We start from the raw sequence: 24766 nt of genomic DNA, 5'->3' as shown, positions 1-24766 counted from the left end.
GTGTGAATAAATATTCTGATTGCGATTATGATTGCGTATGAGCAAGGCCGCATTAACGCAAGGGCTTTAGGGGCTCCGTCGTCTTAGACTTTGAGGGTCCCCCACGCCCCCAATATAAATACCGCTTTAGAATTATTGAGACAATGATGTTGTACGATAAGGAATGCTATAGGCAACTTTGAAATTACAGCCATGTCGTCACTACGTGCATTTGCTGCAAGTCATGTGCCAAAAAAAAGCAAATTAGTTAATTTTAACTTTTATTCAACTTTAGGGTTCCTGCATCACATTTAAACACTAGATTTGGAATAAATAACAATGCAGTGTTTGACATCGGGCATGGGTGGTGGGAAAAAAATGAAGAAAAGGAATTAAGTATACAAAGAGGTTACCCCAAAACAATAACAGCCCCGAAGCCCACTTTTACTGGTAGGAACGAAGTTGTAATAAACTGAGTGTACCAGCCTGCAATAGATTAATGTGTCCGTCCGTCCGTCCCCTTTCAATACTTTAACGAAGTGAAATCTCGTGCTGTTGGGTGTAAAATCAGCAATAGACAGCGCAGAGACTTGTCCTACCAGCCCACCCTGCAGGGACCTTTTAACTTAATCTCGCCCTGCAAATGAGAGTAGTTTCACAAAGTCATGGACCTGGTGTCGGTAGAAAACCCAAGTGTTTCGATTGAGCACATTTGAGGCTTTTACCTGTTGTAAACAATAAAATGTGCAGGACAATTTGCTATTGGGGTCCTGAGCTCATGAAAGCAGTGGTATTAATAATCAAATTCTCCACCTCGTATGGAAATATTATAAATACTGTATGCTGCTGCATGAGAGACAGCTTCATTGTGCAGTGGTAAAGAATAGCGTTAATGGAATTGGGATAAATAGTGCAGACTTTTTGGTGGCTGACCTGCCATCTTTACACTTGCACACATTACAGGCTTAATTAAAGTGTCATATAATGCATATATTAAACAGCTTCCAGGCGAAGCCTTACATCAAACCCATTAGTTTATTGCTTTACAAAAGAGACATTAATGGAAATCGCGTTGGATTATTTTGTAAATAAATTTTGCATGAAGGAATGTTCCAACGCTGTTCCTAATTGATCCTTAAATTAAATTCGAAATATTAGCTCGACCGAGACTTTACGCTGCACAGGCTGTGAGCGTAACATCTTGTGAAGACCGAGACTCTACGCTGCACAGGCTAACATCTTGTGAAGACCATTTGATGAATTGTGATGAAGTCATGTGTCATCGTGTCTCTGCTAATTAAAAGTCAGCGGACTGAGCAGAGTTACTGGTGCGCAGGTAATTCAGTAAAGACTCTGGAAAACACTTACACATTCATCCGTAGGTTAACAAGACCCCTGCTGGTGGCTTTATGAATGCAGTCAACCTGACCATGCAAAAGGCGAGCTCGAGTTTGAGGTTGCTTATGCAATGGCATGATGCGAGCTTTGGTAGACAATCTCTGTGTGTGCGCGCATGGACATATACACACACACAAAATTTGATGCGGTAAGATCTCCACAATATATGCGTATTACTAACATGGCAATTGTAGGATGCTGCATTGGTGTAATGATGAGTGCACTGGACCAGCAATGGAGAGCTCGTCGGTTGATTTCGATCTCTGGCGCGGCAGGCAAAACAATGCACGTGTCTTAAATCACCTCGCCACTTTCCACCGAGCAGTGTAAGTACGCCGCAGTTCGTCGATAAACAGGTTTCACGTGGTCGGGCAAAGTGTGCGTGCTCACACCCCTTTAAAGACGTCTGGCCAATGTTGAAGAGTAGGCCAAATTCAGTCAGCAGTGGCGCGAGCAAGACATTGCAGGGCTGCGCGACTGAATGGCACGATGCAGGCTTGACAGCGTGTGCGTGCTCGGATAAACATTCAAAATTACCCACGGTTAAAATTACTGACCGTTTTACTGAATTGTGTCGAATAAGGTAATTGTGTTGTGCACATACCGATGTCAATCCACTGCCGAATGAAGCCCCCCCCCCCACCAGAGCTTGTTAGTCATGGGAGTTGTTTCACCATACTTCACTATGCTGGTCAGTGCGAGATCACCAAGGTAATGACTTTGTGTACAGGGCATTCGCTAGGGTAATTTGTTGCCTCAATCATTACACTTTACATTTCACCATCTGCTCGGGGTTACAGAGAGACGTCTTGCGCATCGTGTGTCACGTTGCCCAGTCCTCTCTACCCAACTCGTGATTGTTATCTCATTGTTTACTGATTTCGTCTGAATGTTTTGCTCATGTGGTCGAGACTATTGACGGAGTGGCAGCCAAAAGAGAGAAAGACGACCCGAGAGGAAAGTTGGAGCTCGTTTGTGTGAGCGAGATTCATCTTTTCATCGCAAGGCCGTGAGATGGCGACTGCTTGGGCGGATGGATTGATCACGGCTGTTGATTTATTCAAGATGATGATCTGCTATTCATGTTTATATGGCTGTCCTGTACAACATCATCTTGATATGCTTTTAGTAGTTCCTTGCTCATGCCACTGCTGGCGACAGGTCCTCCTGTAGAGGGGGAGATTATTTCGCCGACGCTTCCATGCCGTATATGTATATTCAAATTGTTCGTAAATTATGACTGATGAGCATGCTGCGGTTATTAACACATTTTTGAAGTCACAGAGATCATTGAGATGGTGTGTTGATAGATGTGCATTGACGCCCTACGATCCCAGCATTATTGTATATTTTTTACACCATATCCAATTAAAGCAATTGATAATTAAAGAGATAAATTGGGCACAAAGACTTGGAACTCCCTGCAGAAAAAAAGAGTTTAATATAGAACAAAGGCAGTGTTCTTACCCGCAGGGTGTTTAAATACATGTATGGTGCAATTAAGGCTTAGTTGGCAGATGTAATGCATACATTAACTAGTGATTGATGCTACATGTGAAACAAAGCAAAATATAATCACTTATACACAATACGAACGTTTACATTAAAAAAATAAAGTTGAAGATGTACACCAGCATAGCAACGCAGTCGAATGACAATGATTGTGAATATATTTTTCCATTGCATTTTCGGAAATATATTGGTTTAACCAAGCCGCAAGATTAATAATATGCAGGAATAATTCTGCACGTTCGTAAATTAATGGCATTCGGTCTCATGCTCACCACGTCTGCATTCCTTCACTTGCTGTATTGATAATCTGATGGGTGGTGAGTGATGAAAGACTTGAGCGTATGAGCAGATGCAGTGGCTTTCTCTTCAAAGAGCAGCCCCCACTCAGCTCAGCCACTGCATTCCCGGGTCACGGGGATCTCATTAATCACGAAACAATCACACATACTTACGTGTATATTAGCAGCACTCTGGTCGGTGTCACCACATCATCATTAGCTTTAGCCATGGTCAATCCACTGCTGGACGAAGGCCTTCCCCAAGCTTCATTTCTCTATAACAGCTTTTTTGTGTTGAGTTTGTTGTCCTTCCAACGCACCTCCGATTAGCACGGTTGGCTACGTACGGTACGAAAGAAGTCCAACATACAGGCCGATCCTGTGCTGTAATATTCCCCTCGGACGCGTCCCATTCCTTGGCTGCAACTCCATTATTTATTATTGATCATTGACCGTAATTCCTTTTAATGACGCGTCCGATACCGAAACCCGCTCACTCTGATCGTTTACCACCGTGAAAATACCTCGTGTGTAAGGTGTGCAAAATTATGTAAGGACCATGTAATCGTTCTCTGCAATATTGATGTTTTTGTCTTTTGTTTCTGTTGCTGTGTTTACGCGCCACGGATCTTTCTTGTAAAATATGCAGGCAACTGACGAAACGGGATCATCCGTGTAATGCATCAAATACAGTGAAACAATCGCATAGAGTTCCGTACATTTTTACTAGGTCACACGGATAATTGAGCACACAAAAGCTATTAACAGTATTAACCCAAGAATACCTGCATTGTGACGTTTGGCCAATTCCATTGGTGAGTGTTTAGTTTAAAGGAATAAACTAGACGACCCAGAGAAAACCCAAGCGTTTGAGGAGGAGGGGGGGATGATATTTTTCTTCAAACCAAAAAATCGGAGAAACTCCGAATTAAGCGGATGAAACTGTTGTCTTCACTGGCGTTCCTCAAAAGATGCAGATATTCAAAGGTAATACCACACGCAGTTACAGTACCTCATCACATTAAGTCACTTAAAGCCACCACATCTACGCCTCTATATAAGGAACGAAACAGTAAGACTTCTCCACAAATCTGGCTCTCGCCTGATGAAGCTAGTTGTAATTACTGGCGAAACGTCGTACTCAGACTGTAAATGTTGTGGTTTGGCTCTCCAACACACAACCGGTGTTGCTGTACTAGTGACAAATTGGCCACGTTCTGTTTACGTGACAACTCCTTACTAGTTGGCTGTGTCGGGTGGCGGCGGGTTTTGATGACACATTCATATATTTACGCACAGACACAGTCATACAATCCATTACGTTACTACCAACTTCCTGGCCATCTTAAAGCCCAAGCACGTCGCACCCAGTATTCCCACGTAGTCTCCCATTAAAGTATTTACCAGGCGCAACCCCGCTAAAATGTATGTTTTTTCTAGCTAGCATTTCCCAGCATATACTGTACAAGAGAAACACAGAGCACTGGCGATCATGTATACCCTGACAAATGCTTATTTTAGTTGAGGCCAACTTTTCTTTCCCCAACAAATAAGGGGCCGCCCATAAATGACGTCACGCGATTTTTTGACGATTTTTGACCCCCCCCCCCCATTCGTCACACGGCGTCACAAAAAGTCAGCCCCCCCCCCATCAAATATGACGTCACAAAGCTCTGCACCCCTCCCCCCCCAAAAATAAAACATGCTTCACATCGCTTTAAACTATTGTTATTGTAGTGCCTATTTAATGTGGCGCTGCACTCTGATGTTGTAGGATAAAGCAATTATTTAAAAGTTTATTTAAGTAGAACGTGTTGTCTATATTTATTTAAAGTTGCGCGTTTTGATGTGACGTCACATTTCTCACCCCCCCCCCCATCGTCACACATCGTCACAAATGTCTGACCCCCCCCTAGGTACGTGACGTCATTTATGGACGGCCCGTAAACCATTCATTGAGTGTTTCTTCTTCTTTTGAACACAAAAACACATTTGCATGTAATTCGCAAAACACGAAAGACAACTGTGTCGTAGATAATTTCATTTCTCCTGTATAACATGTGTGTGTGTACACCATCTGTGTGTGTGTACACCATCTGTGTGAGTGTACACCATCTGTGTGTGTGTACACCATCTATGTGTGTGTACACCATCTGTGTGTGTGTACACCATCTGTGTGTGTGTACACCATCTCTGTGTGTGTACACCATCTCTGTGTGTGTGCACACCATCTGAAACAATGTGCCCACTGCGGTGGGTTGATTGGAATGTTTCATTTGCTTGGCGCGGTAAGTTCCACCGCCCGTGTGAACAATGAGGGGTCAGGTCAAGTTGTCAAGTTCACGGGGCAAGTGGAAGGAGCGGCGACAGGAGCGGTGGAAGCTTCTCCACCCACACGCATTGTGCTGCCCTCCCTGTGTGAAGCTTCTCTACCCACCCACACGCGTTGTGCTGCCCTCCCTGTGTGAAGCTTCTCCACCAACCCACACGCGTTGTGCTGCCCTCCCTGTGTGAAGCTTTCCCACCCACCCACGTGGTGCTGCCCTCCCTGTGTGAATCTTCCCCACCCACCCACGTGGTGCTGCCCTCCCTGTGTGAAGTTTCTCCACCCACCCACACGCGTTGTGCTGCCCTCCCGGTATGAAGCTTCTCCACCCACCCACACGCGTTGTGCTGCCCTCCCTGTGTGAAGCTTCTCCACCCACCCACACGCGTTGTGCTGCCCTCCCTGTGTGAAGCTTCTCCACCCACCCACACGCGTTGTGCTGCCCTCCCTGTGTGAAGCTTCCCCACCCACCCACACGCGTTGTGCTGCCCTCCCTGTGTGAAGCTTCTCCACCCACCCACACGCGTTGTGCTGCCCTCCCTGTGGGAAGCTTGCCCACACACACGCGTTGTGCTGCCCTCCCTGTGTGAAGCTTCCCCACCCACCCACACGCGTGGTGCTGCCCTCCCTGTGTGAAGCTTCTCCACCCACCCACCCACGTGGTGCTGCCCTCCCTGTGTGAAGCTTCTCCACCCACCCACGTGGTGCTGCCCTCCCTGTGTGAAGCTTCTCCACCCACCCACGTGGTGCTGCCCTCCCTGTGTGAAGCTTCTCCACCCACACGCGTGGTGCTGCCCTCCCTGTGTGAAGCTTCCCCACCCACAAGCGTTGTGCTGCCCTCGCTGTGTGAAGCTTCCCCACCCACACGCGTTGTGCTGCCCTCCCTGTGTGAAGCTTCTCCACCCACCCACACGCACTGTGCTGCCCTCCCTGTGTGAAGCTTCTCCACCCACCCACGTTGTGCTGCTCTCCCTGTGTGAAGCTTTTCCACCCACCCACGTGGTGCTGCCCTCCCTGTGTGAAGCTTCTCCACCCACCCACACGCGTTGTGCTGCCCTCCCTGTGTGAAGCTTCTCCACCCACCCACACGCGTTGTGCTGCCCTCCCTGTGTGAAGCTTCTCCACCCACCCACACGCGTGGTGCTGCCCTCCCTGTGTGAAGCTTCTCCACCCACCCACACGCGTTGTGCTGCCCTCCCTGTGGGAAGCTTGCCCACACACACGCGTTGTGCTGCCCTCCCTGTGTGAAGCTTCCCCACCCACCCACACGCGTGGTGCTGCCCTCCCTGTGTGAAGCTTCTCCACCCACCCACGTGGTGCTGCCCTCCCTGTGTGAAGCTTCTCCACCCACCCACGTGGTGCTGCCCTCCCTGTGTGAAGCTTCTCCACCCACCCACGTGGTGCTGCCCTCCCTGTGTGAAGCTTCTCCACCCACACGCGTGGTGCTGCCCTCCCTGTGTGAAGCTTCCCCACCCACAAGCGTTGTGCTGCCCTCGCTGTGTGAAGCTTCCCCACCCACACGCGTTGTGCTGCCCTCCCTGTGTGAAGCTTCTCCACCCACCCACACGCACTGTGCTGCCCTCCCTGTGTGAAGCTTCTCCACCCACCCACGTTGTGCTGCTCTCCCTGTGTGAAGCTTTTCCACCCACCCACGTGGTGCTGCCCTCCCTGTGTGAAGCTTCTCCACCCACCCACGTGGTGCTGCCCTCCCTGTGTGAAGCTTCTCCACCCACCCACCCACCCACGTTGTGCTGCCCTCCCTGTGTGAATCTCCACCCACCCACGTGGTGCTGCCCTCCCTGTGTGAAGCTTCTCCACCCACCCACGTGGTGCTGCCCTCCCTGTGTGAAGCTTCTCCACCCACCCACGTGGTGCTGCCCTCCCTGTGTGAAGCTTCTCCACCCACCCACACGCGTGGTGCTGCCCTCCCTGTGTGAAGCTTCCCCACCCACCCACGTGGTGCTGCCCTCCCTGTGTGAAGCTTCTCCACCTACCCACGTGGTGCTGCCCTCCCTGTGTGAAGCTTCCCCACCCACCCACCCACATGGTGCTGCCCTCCCTGTGTGAAGCTTCCCCACCCACTCACGTGGTGCTGCCCTACCTGTGTGAAGCTTCTCCACTCACCCACCCACGTGGTGCTGCCATCCCTGTGTGAAGCTTCTTCACCCACCCACCCACCCACGTGGTGCTGCCCTCCCTGTCTGAAGCTTCTCCACCCACCCACGTGGTGCTGCCCTCCCTGTGTGAAGCTTCCCCACCCACCCACGTGGTGCTGCCCTCCCTGTGTGAAGCTTCCCCACCCACCCACGTGGTGCTGCCCTCCCTGTGTGAAGCTTCTCCACCCAACCACCCACGTGGTGCTGCCCTCCCTGTGTGAAGCTTCTCCACCCACCCACCCACGTGGTGCTGCCCTCCCTGTGTGAAGCTACCCCACCCACCCACCCACGTGGTGCTGCCCTCCCTGTGTGAAGCTTCCCCACCCACCCACGTGGTGCTGCCCTCCCTGTGTGAAGCTTCCCCACCCACCCACCCACGTGGTGCTGCCCTCCCTGTGTGAAGCTTCCCCATCCACTCACGTGGTGCTGCCCTCCCTGTGTGAAGCTTCTCCACCCACCCACCCACGTGGTGCTGCCCTCCCTGTGTGAAGCTTCTCCACCCACCCACCCACGTGGTGCTGCCCTCCCTGTGTGAAGCTTCCCCACCCACCCACCCACGTGGTGCTGCCCTCCCTGTGTGAAGCTTCTCCACCCACCCACGTGGTGCTGCCCTCCCTGTGTGAAGCTTCCCCACCCACCCACGTCGTGCTGCCCTCCCTGTGTGAAGCTTCTCCACCCACCCACCCACGTGGTGCTGCCCTCCCTGTGTGAAGCTTCTCCACCCACCTACCCACGTGGTGCTGCCCTCCCTGTGTGAAGCTTCCCCACCCACCCACCCACGTGGTGCTGCCCTCCCTGTGTGAAGCTTCCCCACCCACCCACCCACCCACGTGGTGCTGCCCTCCCTGTGTGAAGCTTCCCCACCCACCCACCCACGTGGTGCTGCCCTCCCTGTGTGAAGCTTCCCCACCCACCCACGTGGTGCTGCCCTCCCTGTGTGAAGCTTCTCCACCCACCCACGTGGCGCTGCCCTCCCTGTGTGAAGCTTCTCCACCCACCCACCCACGTGGTGCTGCCCTCCCTGTGTGAAGCTTCTCCACCCACCCACACGCGTGGTGCTGCCCTCCCTGTGTGAAGCTTCCATATCCACCCACCCACGTGGTGCTGCCCTCCCTGCGTGAAGCTTCTCCACCCACCCACGTGGTGCTGCCCTCCCTGTGTGAATCTTCCCCACCCACCCACGTGGTGCTGCCCTCCCTGTGTGAAGCTTCTCCACCCACCCACCCACGTGGTGCTGCCCTCCCTGTGTGAAGCTTCCACACCCACCCACGTGGTGCTGCCCTCCCTGTGTGAAGCCTCTCCACCCACCCACCCGCGTGGTGCTGCCCTCCCTGTGTGAAGCTTCCCCACCCACCCGCGTGGTGCTGCCCTCCTTGTGTGAAGCTTCCCCACCCACCCGCGTGGTGCTGCCCTCCCTGTGTGAAGCTTCCCCACCCACACGCGTTGTGCTGCCCTCCCTGTGTGAAGCTTCTCCACCCACCCACACGCACTGTGCTGCCCTCCCTGTGTGAAGCTTCTCCACCCACCCACGTTGTGCTGCTCTCCCTGTGTGAAGCTTTTCCACCCACCCACGTGGTGCTGCCCTCCCTGTGTGAAGCTTCTCCACCCACCCACCCACCCACGTTGTGCTGCCCTCCCTGTGTGAATCTCCACCCACCCACGTGGTGCTGCCCTCCCTGTGTGAAGCTTCTCCACTCACCCACGTGGTGCTGCCCTCCCTGTGTGAAGCTTCTCCACCCACCCACGTGATGCTGCCCTCCCTGTGTGAAGCTTCTCCACCCACCCACACGCGTGGTGCTGCCCTCCCTGTGTGAAGCTTCCCCACCCACCCACGTGGTGCTGCCCTCCCTTTGTGAAGCTTCTCCACCTACCCACGTGGTGCTGCCCTCCCTGTGTGAAGCTTCCCCACCCACTCACGTGGTGCTGCCCTACCTGTGTGAAGCTTCTCCACTCACCCACCCACGTGGTGCTGCCATCCCTGTGTGAAGCTTCTTCACCCACCCACCCACCCACCCACGTGGTGCTGCCCTCCCTGTCTGAAGCTTCTGCACCCACCCACCCACGTGGTGCTGCCCTCCCTGTGTGAAGCTTCCCCACCCACCCACGTGGTGCTGCCCTCCCTGTGTGAAGCTTCCCCACCCACCCACGTGGTGCTGCCCTCCCTGTGTGAAGCTTCTCCACCCAACCACCCACGTGGTGCTGCCCTCCCTGTGTGAAGCTTCTCCACCCACCCACCCACGTGGTGCTGCCCTCCCTGTGTGAAGCTTCCCCACCCACCCACCCACGTGGTGCTGCCCTCCCTGTGTGAAGCTTCCCCACCCACCCACGTGGTGCTGCCCTCCCTGTGTGAAGCTTCCCCACCCACCCACCCACGTGGTGCTGCCCTCCCTGTGTGAAGCTTCCCCACCCACTCACGTGGTGCTGCCCTCCCTGTGTGAAGCTTCTCCACCGACCCACCCACGTGGTGCTGCCCTCCCTGTGTGAAGCTTCTCCACCCACCCACCCACGTGGTGCTGCCCTCCCTGTGTGAAGCTTCTCCACCCACCCACCCACGTGGTGCTGCCCTCCCTGTGTGAAGCTTCTCCACCCACCTACCCACGTGGTGCTGCCCTCCCTGTGTGAAGCTTCCCCACCCACCCACCCACGTGGTGCTGCCCTCCCTGTGTGAAGCTTCCCCACCCACCCACGTGGTGCTGCCCTCCCTGTGTGAAGCTTCCCCACCCACCCACCCACGTGGTGCTGCCCTCCCTGTGTGAAGCTTCCCCACCCACCCACGTGGTGCTGCCCTCCCTGTGTGAAGCTTCTCCACCCACCCACACACGTGGTGCTGCCCTCCCTGTGTGAAGCTTCTCCACCCACCCACCCACGTGGTGCTGCCCTCCCTGTGTGAAGCTTCTCCACCCACCTACCCACGTGGTGCTGCCCTCCCTGTGTGAATCTTCCCCACCCACCCACGTGGTGCTGCCCTCCCTGTGTGAAGCTTCCACACCCACCCACGTGGTGCTGCCCTCCCTGTGTGAAGCTTCTCCACCCACCCACGTGGTGCTGCCCTCCCTGTGTGAAGCTTCTCCACCCACCCACCCGCGTGGTGCTGCCCTCCCTGTGTGAAGCTTCTCCACCCACCCACACGCGTGGTGCTGCCCTCCCTGTGTGAAGCTTCCCCATCCACCCACCCACGTGGTGCTGCCCTCCCTGTGTGAAGCTTCTCCACCCACCCACGTGGTGCTGCCCTCCCTGTGTGAATCTTCCCCACCCACCCACGTGGTGCTGCCCTCCCTGTGTGAAGCTTCTCCACCCACCCACCCACGTGGTGCTGCCCTCCCTGTGTGAAGCTTCCACACCCACCCACGTGGTGCTGCCCTCCCTGTGTGAAGCTTCTCCACCCACCCACGTGGTGCTGCCCTCCCTGTGTGAAGCTTCTCCACCCACCCACCCGCGTGGTGCTGCCCTCCCTGTGTGAAGCTTCCCCACCCACCCGCGTGGTGCTGCCCTCCTTGTGTGAATCTTCTCCACCCACCCACGTGGTGCTGCCCTCCCGTCTCTCACGAGGGGCCACGCCTCGGCGGTGCCGCTCGAGCCGCTCCGATTGGGCGGCGACCCCGCGCGTCTGGGGGAGGTCCCCGCCACGAGCTCCGTGGGTCGCTTCGCGGACGCCCCCGGACAAGCGCGAGGAAGTTGCGAGCAGCGAGGAGGATGGGGGGTGCGGTGGAAGGGAGTTTTGTTTAAGTAAGAAAGTAAGAACTCCTTTCCCACGGAGTTGAGTTGAGAGGGCCTTGCTACACGGCCGTCCTTGTGTGTGTGTGTGGGGCGTGGGCAGGGTGGAAGAGACGGAGGTAAGCGGAGAGAAGGGCTGAGCCCCTCGCGACTTGAGCAGAGTTTCGACGTTTCGTCTTATTGCCCCCCCCCCCCAAACGCGCCTCTTCTTGCTTCTTCAATGTGGGGCGTGTTGGGGGAGAGAGAGAGGCGTGCGATGATGATGATGATGTTGCGTGCGTGCGGGACACGCAACGCTGGCTTGCTGGCTTGTGTCAAAACCCAGCCATGGGAGTTGTGGACACGTTAACCGCGTTTCTCGTCTCCTGTTTCTTACCGTGCGGAATTTGGGTTGCTTTTTTTTGGTGTGTGTGTTGTGTTGTCTTGGGTCTTAATTGGGGAGAAGTCGGCTGTTGTATAAAGAAGGGCGAGGGGGCATCCACGCGTGCATTGATTGAAGGAGCTGTTGGCGGTGCACGGCCAAAGACCGTGGATGCCTGCGAATGATATAAAACACGCGGTGTTGGAGGCCAATGTTTTAAATTGTTGCACGAATTATCCCGTGGCGTTACAGCGCTGACCACGAACAGAAGACGGAGGGGAAGTCAATTATTGCACATAACGGACGAGCATTGCCCTGGGAGGAAAGTTCCACAAATAAAGACGCGAAGGTTGCTTTGGAGGGTCCAGCTGGTGTGTTGTGCGATTTCAAACGCAATACTAATTTTAGAAAATGCATATATCAAACCCTGCAAGTCACGACGTTTCGATCGCAACAACAAGCGAGTGTCGCTTGTTGTTGCGATCGAAACGTCGTGATTCATTTTATTTTTCTACCTACGTGACTTTACCGAAAGAACCAAAGAGTATGGATCGGTGCAGTCACGAAAAGCTTCAAATCAAGATTGTTTTAATTCAAGTTCAAGTATTTTCACAGCCGACCCTCGACAAGGCTCACCACGAGTGCTTTTTGCCAACTTCTTATCTCCGTGTCTTTTAGTTTTTTGTTCACGAGCGGAGAGATGAAAAAAAAACAGTTATGTAACTTTGTAAAAGAGAGAAAACGGAAATCTACAGATGGTTGGCGTTCATATCGCTTGTAGGCATTGTGTGCAATTGGTTTTCTTATCTTCAGGGGACGTTTATGAATGTTGCTGTGTGATACAATCTGGTTTTTTTTCCCCCCATTGTTTTATTCCAAGTGACATCTGCGTAGTGTGTGCCATATATAATAGGCGAATCTTTTGGGCAGTGGCACCTTTCTGTATAGCACGGAAACGTCGCCTATCACATGTCACCCCCCCCCCCCCATTACATATTTGTTATTTTAATGCCACGGTTTGACCAATGTGTTGAGGTTCTATGTTATTTGTACTCGGGCACCATTGCCAACGCAGCAGCAACATCACCGAATAGTTTTGTGGAGTGTAGGATTTTTTTTGGCAAGCATACTGTACGCCTTTGCAGTACAGTTGCCAGGAGGCATACATACACATAATTGTTCACATTTCTTTTTTAAACATTGCACATTCAAATTTCGATTTAAAGCTTTCGTGACTGCAAGGATTCATCTCCTTTGGTTCTTTCGGTAAAGTCACGTAGAATGAGAATGCAATAATAAATTGATAAAATAAAATAACACAATAATATTCTCACGACGTTTCGGCCACAACACAAGCGGCCTTCATCTGGTAGGACAGTCTCGTCCCTTCACCTGATGAAGGCCGCTTGTGTTGTGGCCGAAACGTCGTGAGAATATTATTGTGTTATTTTATTTTATCAATTTATTATTTTATTCTCATTCTACGTGACTTTACCGAAAGAACCAAAGAAGATTGCACATTCACTTAACAAATAGTTTAAGTAACAGTTGTTTTGTTGTTATTAAACGTGTGTACATTTTGCACGCGATGTCCCTAAGACCTGGCATGCGGTGCAGGCCAAAATGTGTGCGTGGCCGTCTGCGACCACCACAATGAGGACTGATGCATGGGTGTGCAGCTAGAAAGAATTGTGCTTCGGAATCTTATTTGCACCCACACAAATGTCAATCACAAATGTCAATCCCTGTCCTTCACCGTTCATGGCATTGGACTGTAAACGTAAAGAAAAAAAGACCGTCTCGGGAAGATATGCTTTTTTTTTTTACACAACATTGACTGATGACATATCACTGCCAAGTTATGCTTATAAAAGGGTCCTCGTTTTCGCCCCTTGTAAACTCTGTGGGAGCTATGCGCGGGTGAAATAGTGGGGATTCTTCTAAATGTGCGGACGAAAATGGACACGACAAATATGTGTGTGCAGAAGCGTTCAAATATTCCAAAGATGTCGTTTTTGTATTGCACGTGAGAAAGGGGTGATGTGTCCCCCTTTTTTATGTCGTATGATATCCGTACATGGATTGGGTTACATTGAAGAGGGCCAAATAACAAAGATTTTATCGGCAAACATTTCTCCCTGTGTGTACCGATGGGGTCTCAAGGCCAAGGCACGTAGCCATTCATTGGCAAATTGGCACCGTTTGGGTTGCAATTCGATTGAAGTATTAATTATTTATTTGCCTAATTTTACAATTGTTTTAATTGGAATAGTGTCCCTTTTGTTCCATCTTGTTTACACAGTTGTTTTCTCCATCATCATCGTCAGAATCGGCCACGATCTATCCACTCTTAGCTTAAGTCCTTGCCAAGTCATCACCATCTCCCACGGTTTTTAGATGTAGAATAAATCTAGATTCTGCACACGAGCTGATTTCATCACTCCATCTCCACGTTGAGGCGTATTCGCGGACATGCAACAAATTGCATACATTGTAAAGCAACAATCATGCATAATTTGTATACGTGTATTGTGAGCGTAAGGACGGTATCTTAAGCGACGGATCAATTCGTTTAATGCGTTTTAAAATTACGTTTGCTGAGCCTAAGCCCAAGAGCCTATAATGCAAGATGGCTAGCAACAGAGATAACCAATGATAGCCCAACAGATAAGGGCTAATGTGTTTCTTGGATCAAGTCACGGTTATAGGAATGTGGGAAAATAGACGATGGGCGGAGGAACCAAAGTCAAACAGTGCATGGACAGGGGGAGTGCGAGAATTGTGGGGTACTGCAATACGGTAGTTGCCCCCTTCATGGGTTAGATTGGAGGAAACGGCAAATTCGATACGAGTCCTTGACATTTCACGGCTATCCAGGGGGTCACACGAGAGGCCGTGGTGCTGCTGGTTTAAAGGTGCCGCATGGAGCCACTTTGTGTGCATGGAGATACTTGCTGGGCTCACACGGTTTGTGTGGCAGAGGTCGTAGAGCAACGGCGTGGGTTCTCACGACTGTGCTCCACCGCTCTCCGATGAAATTTCTGTTGTGTTGTTCAGCAATATGTCCAACGTTTAATAATCATTTGCACTTATCCGGCACGAGTATGATGTACCGGTGCCGCTTTTGTGCGCTATCCAGTCCCTCTATTCCCGGAGTGAGAGCTGTGTCCATAATCTTGATGTTAAATCAAGTTGTTCACTTATTTTTGTTAGACTCTGCCAAAGGTGCGTCTTGTCTCCACTCCTGTTTGTGATTTTCATGGACAGGCTATCAAGGCGCAGCCTAGGTATGCAGAGTATCCAGCACAGGGGCATGGAGGTGGTCTTGCTGCTTTTTGCAGATGTCATTGTCCTCTTTGCCTCATCAGTCTGTGATCTCGAGCGTGCACTTGAACGGTTTGATGCAGAGCGTGAAGCTTCTGGGATGAGGATCAGCACCTCCAAATCTGAGGTCATGGTTCACTCCCGGGAGACGGTAGATTGTTCTCTCCAGGTAAGGGGGGAACAGCTGCCCTTAGTGGAGGAGTTTAAACACCTCGGGGTCTCTTTCGCGAGTGATGGTAAGTAGGAGCGGGAGATCGGCTGGCGGATCGGTGCAGTGTCCGCAGTGTTGTGGGCACTGTACCTTTCCGTGGTCGTGAAGCGGGAGCTGAGTTCTCGAATAAAGCTCTCGGTTTACTGGTAGATCTACATTCCCACCCTCACCTATGGCTATGAGCTTTGGGTAATGACCGAAAGGATGACATCACGGATACAAGGGGCCAAAATGAGGTTTCTCTGCAGGGTTGGCGGGCTCACCACTCTCCGTAATTGGGCGAGGAGCTCGGTAATCCGGGAGAGCCTCAGAGTCGAGCCGCTGCTCTTCCAGATCGAGAGGAGCAAGTTGAAGTGATTCAGGCACCTGGTAAGGATGCCCCCCATTAGACTCCCCCTGGGACTCTACCGGGCAGCACGTCCCACTGGGCAAAGGCCCCGGTGCCGGCCCAGGACACGCTGGCGGGACTATGTCCCTGGACTGGCCTGGGTACTCCTGGGAATTCCCCAGGAAGAGCTGGAGTCTGTCGCCTGGGAAAGGGAGGTTTGGACCGCCCTACTCAACACGCTGCCACCGCGACCCTCTCGAGGACAAGCGGACTGAGAAACGAATAAACTTATTCTGCACCATTCACAATGTCTGTAACATAACGTCTGCATAAGTTACGTCCAGTTCAAAAGGTGGGATTCTACTTAATGTCTGGACAGAATTGGCACGACAAATGGACTCGTGCAGAAGCATTTGCGTCTCCAAGTTTATTTATTTGCACGTGTAAAAAGGGGAGGGAGGGGGAAGATGTTAATGATGCTGGGATCTACAGTTCCTGAAGCATGTGGAGGGAAGCGTCCGACAGCATGCCAAGCAACTCGCAATACAACCTGACAAACACATAGGAGAGGGTTATAAGAGCTGTTTTAGAGGCATTCCGACCTCGAGATGCAAGTCCAATTCGGATTTTAAGATTAAAAGTAAAGTAATTTGTGTTGTTGCCCCAGTGTGAAGCAGCTAGGAGGGCAGCGTAGCAATCGTGACCTTTATATTGAGGCCACCTAATCTAGATGTCCCATTTCGCCTGATTGTGTTGTGCACACACATGCCATGTTTTTTTCCCTCTCCATGCGTGGATTTTCTTCATTTGGAATACAAAACCATACTTAAAACAAATCCCTAATTGAATTCAATGACGTGTGTGTGTGAACACGTTTCTATACCAGCTGGAGAGCTGGACCGCTGCCAAACATTTAGGCGAGCCTGCCATTGTTTTTTAGAGAGCCAGTATATAGAGAGAGAACAATGAAAACACAACGTGCAGCCTTTCGGATTTCACAGCAATAGTGGTAGCTGATACGCGTCCGACACTAGAATCGCGACGCGTCTGAGATTTTGATGGATGTTTAAATGTCGCAGATCATCGTTGGGCACAAGGGTGTGTCTTCTGTTGTGCGGTGTAGGCTTGCTCATTACAGTGCCGTGACAGATCCATCTCCACTGTACAGCCTAGCTTTGCGGCCGACACGCCACGGCTTGTCTGATTATGTTGGACCCTGAAATTACGCAAATTTACTCATTTGAGGTTGAATATCAGGTCTCGCTTGTTTGTGGGGCTTTTTCCACACTCAACGATCGTTTTCATGGTGAAAATGACGCATGCAAATCGTGCCCGTCAATAACAGTTCCCAGGTTTCACCACGTCGTTCAATGTGTACGTGTTGTAATCGTCTAAGACGGAAAAGACAGCAACCACTTTAACGGATAAAAAAAAACATTTATCCACTGTACTTGTATCGAGACGTCTTTGCAGAAGTGTACATTTTCCAATACAGTAGTGGAAGTTAAAAAGCAATATTTTTTTTCAGCCGGAACAGCCCAGAACACTGTGAAGGGAATTGTTTTGGCACGAAGCCATGTCCATCTTGCCTCGTCTCATTCTCATGATCCTGTGGTGGGTGCAAAAAGAATGTGCTTTCCGCAAAGTAATCGTCTGTACCTATACAGGACTATTGACTGGCATAACCTTGTTTTCTAGTAGTAGACCCTTATATATAAGAATCCATATATCAATCCAGCCTCGTGGCATTCCGGAAAATATCAAGTGGAAGATTTTAACCGTGGGTGTCCCTTAATGTGGGGTAATAATATAAATAAAGTAACAAACAAATTTACAGCCTAGGATTTGCCCCCCCCCAAAAATCTAACAGTTTCTGGAAGTGCAAACTTTGGGACTGAAGAAAGAGTAATACATAATGCAAAATTTTTATTTTGTTAATTGCTCACACAGTATGCATTATAACTGACTAAAGTGTCACATAACCAGGTCAAGACTGAGACATTGTTGTTGGAGAGATTTAAGTTTTTGGTGATGTCAACTTCTCTGAACACCAAAGCTAAACTTGCGCTGGGGCTTGAACACAGGTCCTGGCGTCACACCGTGACATGAGAGCATTAGTATAATCCTCTCCCTTCCCACAAATGTACAGTGTTCATCGGGCCATACAGCATGAACATTGTGTCACAAACTGAACTTCTTTTGTGCGCCTGAAACGCTTCATGTCGGCATGAAAGGGGACATGGCCTTGCAAATGCTCGGGGAATAAATGAGATTAAATGTGAACTTTCCACTTTTGGCATCTCCATAATATCTGTGCGTTGTCGTGGAAGTGGGGACAGAGGGAACGCAGTGGGCCATTCACATGACATTCCGCAGCCTGGCATGCCAAGGGTGGCAGTGCGAGAGAGCCACACTTTTGTTGCCCGGGAGTGAGCGAGACCAGACAATGTCCCTACTTCTTGTGTGCTGAATAATAATAAGCAGCCAGTGGCTATGGGCACAAAAAGGGAATTGCTGCGCATTAACAATCGTGTTATATCATCACTGCCCCCCCCCCCCCCCATGAGGGTAGGTTGCACAAAGTGTTTGCCGGCTTATTTCTTTTGTGACTTGTCTCCCTAAATGCGAGGGGAGAAAAGGCGTTTGGTTAATGCGTTTTTTTGTTGTTGCAGCTATTGTTTTAAAAAGGAACATTCTTCATTCCCTTTTGAAGGTGAATTGTGCACCGTGGAAATATACATTTTGTGAGTATAAGAAACACTGCGACTATTTGCGTGGGTGGATGTCAAAGGCATGGTAACCACCGTTTCTCGCCCAGCGACTTGGTGAAGTTTTTATTTTTATTGTTTCCCATTCTTTCCTTCTTTAAATCATTGCTGTTGAGCACGGGGCCAAAATTCCCCAAAACACCAAGTGACCAGCAACAAACAGCACTCTCAAAAGGTTTTAAACATTCTTTGAATTGATCAAAGTTATACGATTTTGGGTTAAAAAAGAGTTTCTTTCATAGAGCTCTGTTCACTCCATTAGTTTAAAAAGTAACGTTAGCGAGTGGTCTACGTAAAAATTGCATGAATCGTCAATATATTATCGCGGGTGGAATTCAATGCATATATTGTCTCTTTAAAATACTCATTGTATGTAGCTCCCTGTCATGAAGATGTCCTACTATTTTGTAGAGATTCTTAAAGTGCGGTTGCACTTAAACACTACGAGAGCCCCTCTTATCTGCTGGGATGTGAAGGACAAACATGGCAGATCATATTATCCGTGATGTTAACAGTGTATTTACTCCACTTACACTTGAGGGGATGGAAAAAATCGTGAATTAGAGAATACATTTTCTGCACTCATTCCTCTTTATCCGTGGAAAAAAATGTGCAGATAATTGGAAGCTGTTCAGCAAAGTAGGATGCGGAAAACTCATGGATAATTACAGATAATAGGAAGACTACAGCCGTGGATAATAGGAATTTCTGTGGACCCTTCAGCTGTTGTGGAAAATAGGAGTCCCGGCTAATACGAGTCATGGATATGAGTTCAGCAATACAAATCTAAAACTAGGTTCGTAAACTTTTCAAGTGTATTGCATCGCGAGTGATTCATCAATCTTGGCTGATGAATTGTTAAATCGTTGCATTGCTGGCGTATGGTCATGAGCACACGCGGTAGGTCAAGCGCATCACGGGGTTGTGGCCCAGCTCCATTTGGTAGCAATCGCAGCGCAGGTTCATGCCCCCCCCCCACACCCACGGCCCCATCTTGTCACCACGATGATCCCAGAGCCAGATTAAGAACCGTCTTGAGCAACATCCATCAAGACCAGATTAACCAACGAGTGAAACTGCTGCTCTTGGGCCAACGCTCGGGGGACACGGGGATGTTTTTGGAGAGTGGCGTCACAACAGACAAGTGAGGGTCATGAAATATTTCATCTGGCTTGGAGTCTAGTGTGCCATGAATGTTCACCTGCTCATGTAGCTCCAGCGAGAGAGATTCGAGGAAAATGTGTAGCTTCATTTCAGAGAAGTACAGCCATGTTTACGTGTCTCTCATTAACCTGTTTTTGTTTTTACCTGTTTAATGCCAGTTTGCTGGGACAATGTGAGCAGTTGGACGGGAAGCCGAAGATTGCCAAAGATGGAAAGAATCTGTCGTGGACATCAACACTCAGCTGTGAGGATGACACTTGATAGGCAGAATGTCACGCTGCTTGTAACAGCACTGCATACGATGCACTTTGCATGAAACTTAAGACATTATTACAGCATTGTCAAGGCCAAGAGATTATTGTGTCATGGCTTTCTTCCTTTCGCCAGATGCTTTAGTTTTAAACATGATATATGACTTTCAAGATCTGCTCACTCGTGCAATACCCCACTATTGCCTTCTTGCCACATACTGTGACAAACTTTCAAGTTGCTTGCCACAATCCTTGCATGATTTTCCTAACCTGCCCTGCATACATCTGCATACATCTGCATCAATTAAAATCGTTTCTTAACATTCACAATCGATACGTTGAATAGTGCATTTGAGAATCGACGGTTTATGAATTAACAAAAAAACTATTATTATTATTTTTTAAATCGCTAATTATTTGCTTTTGTTAGATTCCGGATATCACAGCAAAACAAAATTTCAAACGAGCAGAGATAGGAAAAACAATTGCAACGCAAAGAGTGCAAGAAGATGCAATCCAATGATACGGGACTCAAAGTTGTCTCCATGCTAGCTGTGGCTTGATGCAATATTGGGAAATCTGGCCACAGCCCTACAAGTGTAACTTGTTTTTTCACTTCCCCCCCCCACTGCTTTATATCACAACCTGGCAAACCGTGCCATGCAAGAAGAGAAGAATAAACTTTCATTATGGACTCTTACAGTGAAAAGTGAACCACCATGTGTCAGAGAACAGCCATGGAAAATGAGAGCACATAACTCGTACGTTAGAATTGCCTCTCAATCAACAATAGGGACGCACTTTTATATCGGCAAAACAGTATTTAACGTCTACCAAACAGTTTTTTTTTCGGAGAGCTTGAATGAGCCAATTAAGTCACAGTTCCATTTGATGGGGGTTTTTTTGTCCAGTGAATGTTAATTGGGCTGAGACTATTAAGTTTGTCAACTCATAACTTAAGAACTTGGATTAATCTTGAATGGTTTTACCCAGGTTTAAATCCAGTGTCTCAAGTGTGCCAGGTCAGTGCTTTGGCCATTGCATTGGCTGACCCTGAGCCATCTCCCCTCCTCCCTATTACTCATTTTACTACCTGGTCATTTACAATGCTTACCTGTTATGTTACATAAGCTAACAAGTCGTACATGTACATCCCTGCTGGGTGAGGGGCTCCCCACATCATGTAGGTCACTGGGGCTGTTTGACCAGGGTTCACCACGCTGGTCAGCGCAGGTTGGTGAAAGTGAGGAAGCAATGATGAGTGAGCGTAGAAGTACAGTACAATAATGAATGTTGCCGCACTGCCACCTGCTGCCCAAACCGTAGGTCCAGAGCCTATTAAGCCTGTTGTACATATGGCCGTCCATGCAAAGAGTGCTATGCAGGCTAAAATCTGCTTAGCTTTTGAGATCGAATGAGATCCCATGCACTTTGGGTAATTTGGTCAAAGGAAGTTATTCATACCAAGGTAAAATGACAGTGCGCAGGGATGGATTAACCCGGGGGGATTTAGGAGCTGCAGCCCACTGCCTCGGATTTTTAAGGCCCCAAAAAATCCATCTTGCTTCGTAATGGCCGAAATGCAATACGAGTGCACCATGATAAATCCTGCAGTGTTATCTGGTAAACAGAGCCATAGCATTATTCTTGAGTATTACTGTCAGTTATGTTTTACAAACTATCGTTTTGTTCCATATGTCGCATCCTTTTAAACTGCCGCAAAACTAGGGATTGAACCAACCGAGGTAAATAATAATTATGCAGGGTTTGGCATCGGGCCTGAACGGTGGTGAAACAGCGAAGGAAATTAATATACAAACAGGGCCCCCCCCCGCCACCTGAAAAGAAAAACAATAGCATGGTCCCCCCATCAAACTAAATCCAGCCCTAACTGTATGCAACACAGATCTGTAGTTAATGAATATTTATAGTTGACAAGCGATAAAAAGAGGACACTCCATCAGTGTGGAACATGCGCCAACTCGATTTGTTATCGAGCCTAAGGGTGACCAGCAACCAGGGCCCATCTGTGCAGGTTTGTGTCCAACTGAGACAACGTCGCCATCAATTACCTACGCTGCATTCCTGCATAAATCATAATTCACACCAACTCGGGTGACTGGAATTATATATATATATTTTTATATCCGATGAGAGATAACGTAATTATTACGTGCTTCATTTCTATTTTAAAGCTCGCAGATATAACAAATATTTAAGTGTAGGTGAAGTTAATTTGAAATGTAGTAATGAGATAAGTGAAAGGTATTATGAAATGTTCAGTTAATTTCAATAACATGTCCGCACTGCTCTGGTAAGTTATCCATCGTTATCGTACATTTGAAAATAAATGTCTTCATTTAAACCAGCGTGGATATAGGGGCACTGCAGTGGCCAGATGTTAACTCCCTGGCCTGGTATGCAGGAGTACATGGGTTCGATCCTGACCCTGATGCTTGTATATTTGTATTTTACATATTCTCCCCGTGGTTGTGTGATTTTTTTTCTCTGGGTCCTCCGTTTTTTCCCCCTCCACATTTAGAAACAGGTATTTAGAATATTTTGCTGCTATGAATGTCTATTATAAGCCACTTCTTTGAGCTATCATTTTTGGCCAAAGCAGTTCTAAAAAAAGATCTACATCGCTTAGTGGGCCTTACCTGGTAAAATAAAAAATAGATTTTTAAAATAGATATATACATACTTACTGGGACGTGCAGATATGAGTATACGCAAACCTAATAAGGCTATGCAATGTTTAACCACCAATAGCGTTCCAAAAAAAAAACTCGCTGGCAAGCAGAGGGGAATGTTTGTTTGCTACTTGTGCATATATGTAAATACAAGGGAAATGTTTTGGCCCAGGGATGTGACGAGTAAAGTCCTTCAGCCTCAGTAGTGGAAGACACGGACCGACAGCATGTTAAGCCTCAGACTACCTCGTCTACTCTCCAGCCACCAAGTCCCTAAGGTGCGTGCGTTGAGGGGCATCCGTGCCCCTTGAATCATTCACACGGACACATGCATGTACACGTGCAGCCCCTTTGTCAAGCCAACAGCTGTGTGAGGGGTCTTCCTGCGCAAGGCGGTCCGTAGGAGTTTGACATTGCTTTGCACTTTGCTCGTCCGCTGCGGGTTGTGAAGCTTGATCGAACAGCCAATGAGAACATCAATAGACAGCGCCTGTTCCTCATTTACAATCAGGTGAGAGCTCTTTAAGGTGACGTCCCTTCATTGCAAAATTAGAACCGGGCTTGAAAGCTAATGGCGATGTGGTTTGAGCAAAGGAACGGAATGGAAAATTCAGCAATAACTGTAACAGCGAATTCTGAGGATTTATTTTAAGACGCGCACCGCCCTACCCATCCCCTGTATCTTAAAGCAAAAGTGAGTGGTGCATCTTATGATGTGGTATGTGTGTGGATTCATACAACTTTATTGGCAGCCGTGCACAAGTTTGCTTTGGGTCCTACTTTCCGGAGCGTCTCAGAATCCAGAGAATACGGTGATAATTATTATTTCGTGCAAGGTAATGCAATGCGATAAAAAAAATGTATTTTAACAAATGCAAATGATGAAGTGCAAAATAGACATTGCTGATAATTATCAGCAATGTCTGATAATTGCTGATAATTATATAATCACAGAGCAAAGCAAATTGCCATGTGCAAAGGAATCCCCCTGGAAAATACAATAACGAAATAAAATTGTTATACATTTAAGCAAAATGCACTAAGGTCTACTGGTGAGAAAGTTTCCTGTTTTTATCAGCTCCGACTGTAAAAGTTTTCTTTCAACATTGCCAATCAGTGATTCAAGTCTGTGAAATGAAAATTTCCAGAGATGGTGGAGACGATACGAATGCATTCCAGAATAAAATAAAATAAAACATACGACATTTGAAGTGACACATGCAATAGAGATGTATTGGCATGAATGATCACACTGCCAAGATTAGACGCTTGAGATGGCCTTTGTAAATTGGGACCATTCTGATAAAACTGGAATCAATGGTCACCTTGTTCAGTGCAGTGCCATACCTGCCAACATTGTGCGATTGACTCAATTATGGAACGTGATCTCGTTTAAGGGGGGGGGGGGTGGCATGGGAAAAACTCAGAGACAGATGGGTGGGTGCCACACGGCACAGTCAATGTTATACCACATTTTTATCAGAATCAGAGCATTTATGTATCCTGGAGAAATCCGGTGAGCTATCAAGCTCTTTCCCACAGATGTCCATAGGGGCGGGTCAGAAAGTTACAACAACAACAACAACAAAACAATACAAAAACACGATAGTGCAAAGTATAGGAAAGGTAAGCAAGTCACTAAAAATTAATAAGTACAAGTAAAATACATAAGTATAAATTGCACAAGTACATAAATTCCTGCCGATTTTTACAACACTACATGCAAGTTTTGAACAAATGTTAAACTTAACAGAATGAGTAAACGACGTGATATTATTTCGTCTGCTGAGCCAACATGCTTTGACTTGACGATGTCCAGCAGTGGACCGTAGGCCCTCCAGCCTTGCAATCCCCCCCCCCCACCCAATGCTACATAATTTGGAAAGACCCATGCTCTTAAAAAAAAGGAAAAATTATATATACAGATATAACTTATTTTTTGTTGCTCCATATTTATGATGATTTTTACGGCTTAAAAAAAAAATATGAGTGTAGAGTTAATTTGATTTGTTACACGGATGATTCCGTTTAGCCAGATTGAAGGCTATTTTACATGGGAGATCTGTGGCGCCGTTAGCATGGCAACAACAACAAAAACAACAAAAGACAAACATCACTAGCGGCAGAGAACGAGTCCAGAGTCCTTCAGGAATATTTCACAACTCACAAACGAGGTATTTAACGGTCGTAAATGAAACACGTGAATTGAGAAAACAGTGCAAATATATTAAGCGATATAACAATTTTCAGCAGTTTAATTACGTTTTTACGTGAATTGTAACAAAATAATTAAGCTTAACCTC

At 48.6% G+C, this 24766-nt stretch overlaps 1 protein-coding gene across 7 annotated transcripts in view; it reads left to right on the top strand.

Annotated features, from left to right (window-relative positions):
• Positions 1–11179: 11179 nt before the first annotated feature.
• Positions 11180–24766, top strand: part of PAQR6 (progestin and adipoQ receptor family member 6) — a 31096-nt gene continuing 17509 nt past the window's right edge. Inside the window, exons 1-5 of one of the 7 annotated variants that reach the window (XM_032953444.2) lie at positions 11180–11482; positions 15508–15628; positions 18260–18300; positions 19678–19763; positions 22636–22741. In XM_032953444.2, the coding sequence (XP_032809335.2) occupies positions 22691–22741 (51 nt within the window). In that variant the 5' untranslated portion in view covers positions 11180–11482; positions 15508–15628; positions 18260–18300; positions 19678–19763; positions 22636–22690. Of the gene's footprint in view, positions 11483–15507; positions 15629–18259; positions 18332–19677; positions 19764–22635; positions 22742–22765; positions 24638–24766 lie in introns of those variants that run through there. The other 6 variants (XM_032953447.2, XM_032953448.2, XM_032953449.2 and 3 more) reach the window with 6 other exon arrangements.

Source organism: Petromyzon marinus, chromosome 13 (assembly GCF_048934315.1).
Source record: "Petromyzon marinus isolate PM22_M1 ecotype Great Lakes invasive population chromosome 13, UKy_Petmar_22M1.pri1.0, whole genome shotgun sequence".
NCBI classification, from domain to species: domain Eukaryota; kingdom Metazoa; phylum Chordata; class Hyperoartia; order Petromyzontiformes; family Petromyzontidae; genus Petromyzon; species Petromyzon marinus.
Note: the sequence above shows the minus strand (reverse complement) of the source record. Positions and strands in the feature narration are given on the sequence as shown.